The sequence below is a fragment of the Talpa occidentalis genome, unplaced genomic scaffold, assembly GCF_014898055.3.
Source record: "Talpa occidentalis isolate TD23 unplaced genomic scaffold, MPIMG_talOcc4v2.1 talOcc4.15, whole genome shotgun sequence".
Lineage (NCBI taxonomy): Eukaryota > Metazoa > Chordata > Mammalia > Eulipotyphla > Talpidae > Talpa > Talpa occidentalis.
In genome coordinates, this window is record NW_023601543.1 from 65,118,471 (window position 1) to 65,130,741 (window position 12,271).

General features: G+C 46.9%; 1 protein-coding gene across 2 annotated transcripts in view; it reads right to left on the reverse strand.

Annotated features, from left to right (window-relative positions):
- The window catches only part of TSPAN7 (tetraspanin 7), a 106,861-nt gene that overhangs the window by 9,239 nt on the left and 85,351 nt on the right, over positions 1–12,271 (reverse strand). For both annotated transcript variants that reach the window (XM_037512529.2, XM_054695778.1), the window contains exons 2-5: positions 9,260–9,448; positions 5,268–5,342; positions 2,643–2,738; positions 1,079–1,234 (exon numbers count right to left, since the gene is read on the reverse strand). In XM_037512529.2, coding sequence (XP_037368426.2) covers positions 1,079–1,234; positions 2,643–2,738; positions 5,268–5,342; positions 9,260–9,448 — 516 coding nt within the window. The remainder of the gene's footprint in view (positions 1–1,078; positions 1,235–2,642; positions 2,739–5,267; positions 5,343–9,259; positions 9,449–12,271) is intronic.

The window sequence follows — 12,271 nt, forward strand, 5'->3', positions numbered from 1 at the left end:
CCTCTTAGTTAGGACAAGAAGTTGTCAATACTGAGCATCTTACCTCACCACACCAATGGACAAAATAATAAACTCAGGAAGACAAAAAGAGTTTCTAGAAGGGCAGCAATGCCTTGCGGTGTTTATGCTACAAATACCAAAATGAAATGAGAGAAATACAGAAAGAATCTTTCGCATTCTAATCTTGAGAGAATGGTTCTCTTCTCTCTATGAATTATTCAACAGTTGGCCCAGACTACATAGAAATGTGAAGACCTGAGAAGAATAGAATTTTATCTTAGGAAGAAAATTTACCCAGTGGCTGCATAACCACAGGTAAATTCAATAGTACATTTGGCGTCCCCTCCCTTTTGTTTTGCCAAAGGATATTTTCTGTCTGGGGGTGTCTGTAAATGTTTAAGAATCTAGACAGCTTCACACACGCATGTAGCATGTCTTCATCACAGTCTCTGTAAAGTGGGATACAAGACCGCTTCCCTTTTCTCTACTGGAATTTCATTTCCCTCATTTCTACTATGTACTAACTTTCACATTTCTGTTAGCCAGTTTTTTCCCTCTCCAATTTCTTTGGGTTGTAGGATGTTGACAGTGAGTTGAACTGTGTGATTTCTTTTCCGGCAGCACTGAACTTCCTAAAATAAAGGCCACCCTCTTAGCAAAGGCAGATGCTGTCTATCAACTCTACTCCCCCTTCCTGCTAAGAACTGGCACCCAGCGGTGAATAATGTCATGTTTAGAAGTAGATTAAGCCAGAGAAAGACACCCAGAAAGAAGAAAGTCAACATTTTTCTCTCTGACAGCAGCAGCAGAGTTAACAGGAACCACTCACTAAACCTTCTTAACTAGGCCCGGTCAATTCTAAGGCAGAGGATACAAGGCCCAGCTGAGACACAGCTTTCTCCCTCACTGGTGGGCAGCCTCCCGTGCCTCTCTCAGGCAATAAAGGACCACAAAGGAGCGCCCCTGACTCCCTCCTAGATTCCCACTTCTAACTCGCTTTTCATAATTTCACAGAAACAAAGAAAGCCCTCCCACCACCTCTCCCATAACCCCATCAGAGCTGAGAAAAAGCAAGTACCTTCTGGTTCACTTTGGTGGCAGCCACGGTCAGATTGTGTAGATCCTGGGGATTGCAATCAGTGTCATTCATGCAGCAACTTGGGGGGATGCCGTGCTCCAGGAAGTAGGGGCTGGTGCTCCAGTTGGTGTAGTTCTGCACACCACAGCAGCTCAGCTGTGAACAGGGAAAGGAAAAAAATCAAAGCAAGACAGATCTAAGACACTGTGGTCCCATTCACTGCCCTGCAACTTTTAAAAGAGAGACACCGGCCAAGCCCCTACGTCAACACGCACAGATTTAGTGAGTAAAGATGAGCTAAAGCTCCACGAACTATTACACTCACTGCGAAGCCCTTCCAAACTCACAGAAGGAAGGGAGTCCTTGAATATATATTGTGTTGGCTTTCCTACCACCTCCACCAAACAAAGCAGTGCTTCTCTGTCCTGGCTAAGCATCAAAATCATTTGGGTGAGTTGGGTGCTGTTAACAATGTTGACGCAGAGATTGTAAGAGACGGGATTGTAAGAGACGGGGGCCAAGGCAAATATGATTTTCCAAAGGTCTTTGCAGAAGGTATACTAATAAGTAAATAAACAGATTTTTTGTGTGGGGGGGTGGGGGATGCACATAGAGGAAGAGAGAGCTTGTGTTGGGCCACAGCAGCCCAGCTGCCTTGCTTTGTAGACCAAATTTTACTTGGACACAGCTCTGCCTATGGTTTACATGTTGTGTGTGGCTGCTTTCCAGCTTCAACACAGAGCTCAGTAGTAATGATGGGGACTACCTGGCCCTCAAAGCCTAAAATAAGTTACTATATGACTCTTCAGCAAAGATTTGTCAACCAATGACCTAGAGAATATTAAAGTGGGGCAAAAATATGATTAAGTGACTAAGAAAAAGGTAGACAGTTGTTTGCTCTATTCTTGCAACTTTTCTATGCAAGTTTAAAATTTTATCAAAATGAATTACCAAAGAAATAAAAGCACCACTTGGGAAGTAAGCACGAAACAAGAACAAACACCTCCAACAGCAAACCTCCCTCGTGGATCCCGAACAATCAGGCTAGGCCATCAGTACGTGCCGCTCTGTTTTCCTCATTCCTTTGCAAAGCTCCAGGCAGGCTGGGCCACTCCACACTGGGGGAATTTCTTCTACACCTACCCTGCACCCCTAAGATACTCTCCAGGGCAGGGAACACAACTCACCTGAGCTCACCCAATCGAAAACACCACTGCCAGAATGCCAGTCTTGGGGAATGGTCTTGCAGTAAGGCTGACATATTCTCACTGCCTGCCTCCTTCCAAGAGTTCAGATTTTTAAGGGCAAACCTGTTCACTGGGCTGCTCACAAGTTTACTGATGAAAGGCGCACTGCAGGCACTGGTCCTTGTTGACAACGATTACCTGCATCAGTGCACCTGGACAGGTGCCTGCTGTCCGACTCTTGGAAAAGGAGCTGGACCAAGACTTGGGGGATGGTAATCGACAGACCAATGCTACCAGCCCACCCTCACTGACAGCCCACATGTCCAAGGTCAGACCCTCGCAGGCACTTGGCAGCTGATCTCCTTCCCCGGACTTACGCTGCGCTGCACATGATCCACCGCCCGGCTCCGCTCATCATTGCCATTGTAGTTCTGCATGGCGTCCGAGTAAGTCCTCAGGAAGGTGTTCTTGATCTAGGGAAGACAAGGAAGAAATGCTTCTGGTCCTCTGCAGCCCAAATGAAACTGGTTTCATATCAACTTCAACCCCAAAATAGCCTCTTCTGAAAGTCTCTGAATCAATATAGGTCAGGGAGGGCAAGACCTTTTGTTCTGAGACAAAAGAGCTCACAGAACTGACCAAGAAGCTTTCTATTAGTTCAGCAATTAAAGAAATGATTCCCCTCACGCCCACTCCAGAGGACGCCTGCCTTGTGACCAACTCAAGTGGTGAGTCAGCTTTTGAGAGGGTGGTGAGCTGCCAAACCTCAGGCCTGGGATTTCTAGGTATTTTCTTCCAATTTATTGATGCCCATCTGTCTTCTGATAATTTTTGCTGCCATCACTCAGGAGAATATTAAATGGCAGGTCATTGGGGATAGGAAGACTGGTGTTTTGGCCAGAAACAGATCCCTATTCAGGCTGGAACAAAACCAACTTTCAGGTACCTGTCTTCAATGAGGTGTAATGAAGAGGCTAAGGGCAACAGGCTTTTCTTGTTAATAAGTGGTTAACAAAGCCCTTTCTACTTCTGCGTAGAGCTACATTTGGCCCTGGGTTAACTTTCAAGCTCTGATCCCCTGGAAATCTGCTGAAGGTGGAGTGTCAGATGTGTTAGCAGGAAACCCTGCTTGCAAACTGCCCTGATTGGGGAAAGGCCACAGAGAGGACAGCATATGACGATGGCTACATGGTGGGGAACTTAGGGTGAAGTATGACAGCGCCCGTGACGAGGCATGTTCCTTGTTGAAATACTGGACACTGGGTCCATGGGACAGTTCCATGAGATAAAGAGACACTAATTACAAGGGTCTTCAAAGCCAAGGTGGCTATAGCACCCAGTTATGTCGTCCTTTTTCACTGCACCTGCGCTGTCTCTCAGGGGTGCACGGGAGCACACGGAATGGACCCGGGCCCACTGTGAGGACTCTCCCTGAAGAAACAAGCCTGCTGATGCCTGGCAGTGAGCTGGGCTTCCTTTACTCTCTCTCTCTCTCTGAGTAAAAGTGCTAAGTGTGACCCAGTGTCCTTATGTGTGGTGACTGTTCAGCCAAAGTCAAGACCAGTACGGATTGTCAGAGTAGCCTTGAACTTGAACCCCATTCCACCAGTGCGCTAAGTCTTTCAGATGAGAAGAGGTGAGGTGCATGAGTATGTACCCTGAGTCATCACGAGAAAACCCCCAATGAGGAGCCTGTCACAGCCACACATGGGAGGTCAGTGGGCAAGCGCTCGGGTGGGAATGAGCCAGACTGCTCTTAGGGTTCACAGAGGATTGGGCTCTAGGGCTGTCAAGGCCATGACTTTGGGTTTCACCTCACCTCAAGAATAAAAACGGGGCATTTAATTCCAGACAGCAGCACCTCTCTGGAATGGGTTCTAGAAGTCAGCTTTGGCATCTGAGATACCACCTCTGGAAAAGGGGAAAAGCAGGGCACTAGGGAGAGAGGGCAGACAGCACCCAAGGCCAGCTCCCGGGGAACTTTACTTGGCCAAGCAACAAGCAGGGACTGGGAGAGAGGACGCCACAGTAAGGCTCTCGCTCAGCCCATTCCCACTGTCCCCTGCTACCGTGCTCCTCTGTAACACGTGCATGTCTACTCTGGCATTGCTGCTACTGCAAGGGTACACTCAGACATTTGGGGGAGGGGAGATGCAATCAGAACTTTATTGTAGGGCAGACACTTGGGGACCTGACACCAATATACACATCTGAGAGGTGATATCGCGGAGGCTACTGGCCACGGGAGAGTGACCTGTGACCACAGGAGTAGATGTCCATACAGAGCAGCTACCGCACCCTTCCATGGAAGGATGGCCACACGTGTCACAGGGCAGCTGTCCGTGTCCTGGAAACGAGCCATGTGGCTCACAGAACACAACCCAAAATTATTTCCCTCCAGTTTTTAAAATCAAGAATTTTTACATGTAAATTAAAACAAAATGCTGTAGGGATTTGAGCTCATAACGGGCTTCGTTCCTTTTCCCTCAATACTGCACAAAGCAGCAGGGGTCCTCATTACTGGGGGGTGAATTTTACCCCTGGGCAGTGGTGGTGGGGTTAGGGGGAGCCAACAGGGGCTCCAGGGAGGAGAGAAGAGAGCACAGGTGACTTTGTGCCTTGGGGCCACAATTAATTTGGCTGGCCTTTGCAGTCTCAGAAATCTTGCCCTACAGTCACACACCCATATCTTGCTGAAGCGGCTATTTCAAAAGGAGTATTTCATCTCTATTGAAGGTCACTGCTTTCAGACAAGATGGGGAATCATTTTATGCAACAGCTATATAAAGAAAGAGAAAATCACCAACTAAGGTTTCAAGTTTTGCCAAATGCCGGCATGGAGAATGGTTTTGGCCTTCCAGCTCCTGTTTCAAGACATTTCGAAAACATCAATACCAGTGCAGATGTGAGCGAACCTCTATGCAACCTTTACACATGTCCAGGGGTTTCCAAGATCCTCCTCCCAAAGACCCCAAGTGAGTCCTCCATTTGTGTATACGCACCTCATGACGGAACACGAACCCCGAGATGCCAGCTACAAGCTCAGCCAGGAACACCAGGGACAGAAACATGGCATACTAAAAATCAAGGGGACAAGGACAAAATCAGGGATGTCAGGATGAAGCAGAGTGCGTCTTCAGGGTAGAGGACTAGTGACAAATCCTCACACTCCCTAGAATAAGTTAAGAAGAATTTAGAAGTTTTACCCACATGAGTCTTGACCTAGGAATGTGTTTGTTTAGTATTCGTAAGCATATTGGGGCACAAGTGCCGAGCAGAAACCATCAAGAGCCTAGCATCGTGCCTGGCTGCTCAGCTCAAGCAGAGAAATCTGGAAGGGCTTTTTGCAGCTAAGACACCTGCTATATTTAGCATCCTTTAGAATCCTTAAGCTGGAAAGTAATGCCAGGGGACACTGCCCTGCCCTTCCTACCACCTTCCTGGTGACGGCCACCCGGGATCTGCAAGCTCACTCCTCCCCAGCCCACCCCTCGCAGCATATTCAGTGCTCAGAGGGTTCCAAGTGTGTGAAAGACTTCCTGTCCCCTAGCCAGGCAGCCTCCCCACCTCCACTCCGTGGTGATGGCTTTGCTTTCAGGAGATACCAGAACCAGCCTAACTGCTCTGCCGCTCAAGACCCTTCATCTCTGTGTGAACATGGCCATGCTGTGAGCCTGCTGCTTCTCTTCATCCCAGCAGACCACTTCAGTTTCCTCAAGTGCATCTCCTTCCTTGGGAAGGATCTTCCCAAAGACCAGGATGAGCACGGTTGACACTGTCTCTCACTGTGGAGGTCACACTTCGATATGGCACTGGCAGTGGTGACCGGGGGCTGCTCACCTGTCTTGTTCTGCTCACTACCTGCATGTGACAGCCTTTCAAAATGCAAGCACGCAGCACTTGTAACTAATGTGTGCAAGCACCTAAAATGCTTAGAATTTCATACTCATTTCATGATTCCTGGACATTTCAAGTTGATTTTGTGCGTGTGCGGGCATGGGCATGCCCAAGTTCAGGTATCTAACCTGGCACATGTGAGACATTAAGGGTTTCCATGTTTGTAACTTTGAAAAGCAGATAAAAGAAAAGTGAAGTGATTCTTTGCCGACAAGATATGACTCATGATCTGCTGCTTCTCATCTCAAAGTGAAATACAACAGTCCTGAACATTTGCAATACCCGAGATAATGTTCTGGGATCTGCATAAACTGCATGTGGCTGGATTACTGACTTGTAATGTGAACATATGTCTTGCAAACATATGCTCATGGGATCATAAGTTATTGTTCTCAGCTGGTGACACATATATTAAAAGGAGGAAACACCGGCTTTAAATGCCAGTTGCATTTGGAATATTAATAAAAGCCTCTATACCCACATTTAACGCTCAGCCACTAAAATATCAAACATACAATTACGAGCAGGATTGCCCACATATGACACGTGTCTCTCTGCTTGGTACAAGATACAATCAGAAGCACACTGTAGCGAAAGCCTCACACCAGGCATTGACCCTCCCAGAACGTCCTGTGGGAAAGAACTGTCAGGAAGCAGGTGGATAAAAGGGCATCTGACTTTGTGTGAAGTCCTCCCAGGTTTGCCTTGTCTAGGTTTGCCTCCCAGACCCAGCCTTGTCCTGGACTAACACTTAGTAAAGACGCAGCTTCTCTAGTTCTCTACAAAGTAGAAAGAATTGCTTTCAGTGGTATTGTAATTAATGAAGTTAAATGAGAACTGTAAAATTCCAGACTGACACTGAATCAAAAGGCTTCTTCTGTCAGCAGGCAGATCAGCAGCTTCCTGTCTCTGGGATGTTCCCTCCTTCCAGGAGCTTCCAGAGATAGTTGCTTCTCCTTCAGAAGGCCTCGGCCAAAGGTCTACTGAAAGAGATTGTTCTAAATATAGATGGTTGGGCTTAAGTTTTTGCCAAATGAAAATACTGTAGTAGAAATAGTCCTGGCTTTGGAAAGAGATATCCGCTAGTTTCGATCCCAGCTCCCCACTCTCGGACTGTGTGAACCTGGGCACACTGATTTAACCTCTGGGTCTTTATCATGTCGCATGAAAATATAATGTGCTCTTCCCAGTGGTGATGAGGCATAAGGAAAACTTAGTATGCACCCTGGAGAGTATCTAGTGGGTAAAAGGAACCAAGTGATAGCTTTTAAAAGACTGAAATCAAAACAACCCCCCCCCAATTCTCTATTCCCCAAAATATTCACCTACTAGCAAGCCAGCAAGTGTTAGAAGGAGAACAAGGCAGCGTGGAGTGAAACCACCTGCAGAGAGAACTCGCGCTGCTCACCCACACAGTCTGTTTATGGCTTTACACTTGGCTATGGGGTAACTCTGTCCAAAAAACAAATCCAGGGCTTTTTGAGGGGTAGATTGGGTAAGAGTTTGGACTAACATTTTAGTTAACGAACATGAGGGGCTTGTCTGTGGCTTCATGAGAACGTCTCTCTTCCATCCCTCTCTTCGGTTACAGTATTTGGGCTGCAATGAACGTTCGTTATTTAGTCCAATACTATTGTTTCATCTTTGGACAGAAGCCCAAAGATGTCATATCCTTGCCACTAAGGACTGGAGTCAGTTGGTGTCATGGCCAGGTCTCTCCCTTCACATTTGGACAGATTTTTTGGCCCTTTTTCTTTTCTATGCCTCTGAACCTGATTCTCCCCTTGCTACTCATTGTATAAAGTCAGAGGTTGTCAGCGCTGGTTGTACAAGAGAAGCCCCTGGAGAGCTTCTAGGAAATGTGACGCCAGGGCCTCACCACCATAGATTCAATTGTCTGGAAGTGGAGCCCTGGCAAAAGTGTTCTTCAGAAGCTGCCCAGGTGATCTAAGTATGCGTCCAGAGTTGAGCACATGGCACTAGACCAAAACAAACCCTAGTCTAAAAAGACTAGAAGGTGGACCCAAGGTGCTAGCATAGACACCCTGTGATGACGGCAGTCAAAAGGCCTTGAAATGCCCTCACTATGGCTTTTCCATCAACCTGGAAGGATCACTGGTGGCCACAGGGAGCAGCTTCCTGCCTAGTCTGCAGGGCAGGAAGTGGCCAAAACCAGCACTAATTCCATGAGGTTACCAATGAAGACTGACCACTGCCAGTTGGGAAGGAACAAGCCCCCCTCACACCTCTGTCACTAGATGGTACTTAAAGTTAGTACAACCTGGAACTAAACAAGGACAGGCTGCACAACACTGAGAGAATCTCTGCATCTTCCTTTCACGGGACGAGACGTCTGAAACAAATCCTTTTCAAACAAAATTTTCTTTTGAGCACAGGCCCATGCTAATTTTTAAAAATAAAATAGAGCATTGAGCAGGTCATCTACCAAAAAGTGAAAACCACAGTAATGGCTTCGACAGCCGGCTGACCTTTAATTCTCATGGCAGGGGTAGCTGGCCTAGTAAAGGCCTGGTAGAGTGAAGTGCTAAGTCTCGGCACCGCATCTACCCTCTCTTGAGCAGGGGAGGATCTGCCTTAGCTCAAGTCCCTTAGCCCCGGGAGTGCAGGTTTAGAGAACAGCACACACATGCGTCCGAGCACGGCCAGGTTCAAGGAGGAAAAAGCATTGGTCCAATGAGAACCTGGAGACAAAGGGCTGTGCACATCCGGGACGCGGCCTTGCTCACTACAGCTGCACGTCACGTGCTTGAGGAGATTTCTAAGAGTTCAAAACTGGAACAGGGCATTTGCCATGAGGCTATAAATGGCCTGCTGGAACCGCCAGCCACCGCTTTGTCATCGTCTGCCTCAAGGGACCAGGACTGGATATTTTATGTGTGCCAGGCTGTGTCTGGGATTGTTTTTCTCTCTGGGGGATGAAGGGGTGGATTAGGTAAGACTGCAGACTAAATTTAGAGTCAGTGACTATTAAGGTTTTCTCTGTGGCTTCAAGAAGGACCACTTCACTTTTATGTAACTTACATTTTTTTTTATAAAAATGAACTGAAAATGCAGTTTTATGTTGCAACATACTCACCAGTTTCAGCATCCATGGGCTACCGCGGCACGTAGCAAAGCATCCAAACAGGCCAAAGACGACAATGGTGGTGCCAGTTCCGATGAGCACATAGGGAGCATTTGTGGAGTTCTCGGCAATGAGCGAGATATAGGTGCCCAGAGTGAGTTTGCCCCAGACTCCAACGGCCAGCAGGATCACGCCAGTGATCTGAAAAAGGGAGAGGGAAGTGTGAAACGGCTGCAGATGGAGGTGAGAATCAACCCAGAGCCAACGCGACCAGAATCTGAAGCTCCAAGTCTCCGTGAGCACGATGGCACTTGCGTATCGGTGGCCATTCACTAAAACCATCCAGTAGGAAAAGCACTTTGGTTTTCCACAATGAGATCGGTCCCTGACTCAATTCCATACACGGTTCCAACATGAAGTGAAGTCGATTCAACACTGCCCGCCACCCTCTTCAACGGCACCTGTACAGGGTGTCTCGGGGATATCTTACATGATGTTTTAAAGAACAAGGGGATTTTCTTTGACCGTTATCACAAAGATCCTATAAAAGCAAAACATTGTAACTACTTTTGAATCCCTATTGATGCAGAGTCTTTGGAACAGACTTTATTCAATTAAGACTGTGGAAGGATCTGACTAGTTCCTGGAGTTAGCTGTTAGGTGATTTGTCAGATCCCACTGACCAGTCAGACGAAGTCCCCAGACGAAGTCCCCGCGTAGCATGTCTAAACTTCAGAAGCTCGTACCAATCAGGCCCTTACTTCAGGGGTTAGATCTGGGGCCACAGCTATTCCATGATGTCCTGTCCACCCTCTGCTGCCCCTACATCCCCTGTAGCAATATCTGCTGAAACCGGGGGTTGATGTTTATCTCTCTCTCTCTCCAGCTGGTCTCTCCTTCATTTTACCACTAGCTTAGTAAGTCATTCCACTGACAGCCCTCTGAGTGCTCTGAAGCCTGGGTGCACAAGGGAACCCTTCCCCAACTGTGGCCCATCCTCTCACTCAATGCCCCATACCAAATGCCTCAGCACCTGTCTAGTCCACCCATTTAAGTGAGGGGGCAAGATGAGCAACCAGAGAAAACCAGTATGGGGCCAATCCATACCCACCCCACCACAGTTTCCCCTGACAATCAACACAGTGGTCCTTAACCTCTGTCAGTGAACTCCAGCAAATACCTGCTACGCCATGAATGAAAGGCTAGGCAGTGAAGAGGCCTAAGCCTCTCTCCTTTACACTTTGAAAACTCCTGCCATTTGCAGTCATCTGGCTGCACCATCACATTGTTTCTCTATGCAAGAAGAAGAATGGGCCCTGCACTTTTCCCCATAGCAGGCGAGAGTGGATTCCACCTATTGGGGGGAGGCGCCCATGGAAACAAAAGCCCCACCTGGTAGCCTCTCTACTTTGTAGAGCCATCGCCAAGATAGATAATTAGAGGCTTCAAATCAGAAAAACATCAAGGAGCCAGCATTTTTATAAGGCAAAGGTGAATGGATATGATGCAGTCTTGAGATTACTTGATTACTTTTTAAGATTAATTTTATTTATTTATGCATTCAAGAACTAGGGTATAGGCCAGAGGTGGGGGGGGAGAGGGGAGAGGATTCACCCGAGACAGAGTGTGGAGCACAACAGGCAGATCTACTGAAACGCACTGCTGAGGGGAGCAGTGGGTGAGACAGGAAAGGTCTGCTGCACCATGTGGGTAGCTCCCTGGCAGGGGATTGCACCTGTGCTTCAGTGACTGCGGATAGCTTCATAGTGCTGAGACTTAACCCCTTGTGCCACCAGGGAGGCCCTTGAGTAGAGTTTTTGATGCTAGTATTTGGGAGAGGCTGGCCCAGTGGAAGTCAACTACCTTTGAAAAGGGCCAATGGGGGTGACCTTAGTGAGTTGAGAAAAGCCAAGAACACAGATCTTGCCCAGAGTTCTGTGTCCTCTGCTGACACCTGCTGGTTGCTAAAGAAAGTACCTCCTCCCAATGGAAACAAAATGCATTCCAGCCACTGAAACCAAAATGTCAGAATCAACTCTCCACTCATTAGGGGTAAGAGCATAGTGAACATATGGTAGAAAGCACAGTTCCTGGACAATCATTGTGCCAAGCGCAGTGTCAGGCACAGAATAAATGCTGACTGCATTATGTTATAGCATTCATTGACCAAAAAAAAAAAAAAATTCTTTGAATGCAAAAATTCCCTGGTTCGTCAAATCTTTATTTTGTGAAATAGAGACTTTCCAATGCCAAATACTTATGAATCTCCTCTATCAGGTAAACACTGTGAGGCTACTTCAAATGAAACCAGAAACAAATGTCCCCCTTTAATCCCCACCTTAGCATCCATCTAAAGCTATAAATACATGATGTGACTGTACTGAACAAAATAAAAAAAAATCAGTTAAACCAGTCATAATTTAGGCTGAATATAATTCTCATCTAGAGACTTGCAATTTCATGCAATTGCCACCAAAGATTCAGAAGCCCTTCACGGATACAGTGAGCAGGTGCAGCCCAGGTCACACGAGGGCCTGTAGTATTGGGATACGGTCGCCTTAATGAAAATGGCCCAGGTGGAAGAGTCTGATGTTATTGCACTTCTGTGACCAATGATTTCATGAAGTTCAGTCACTACCATAACAAATACCACATTCAGTATGTCAGAGTCAACACAGATCTGATTTGAAGGCAAACAGTATTAAAACATTTGTATCCCTTCTCTCTTTTCAAAAGTTTCTACTAATGCAACCATTGCTTTGTATATGAAGCCTCTCCTCGTGTCATGCACAAAGCCTATAATAGTAATTTGTTAAAATATTCATATAATACACATGAAATTTTTTTGCATAAAGACTTTCTGCTGACTTCAGTGGTGCTTCTTAAAGAGTGCCAGTGGGCACAAGCCAACACAACACTGTGGGCACAAGATGGCATGGGAGAAGCATCATGTTGTATCTTGACTTTGACCAAGTCAGTCATCCTCTAAGGAACTCCTCCTCTGAATGAGGTGGGGACTAGTAG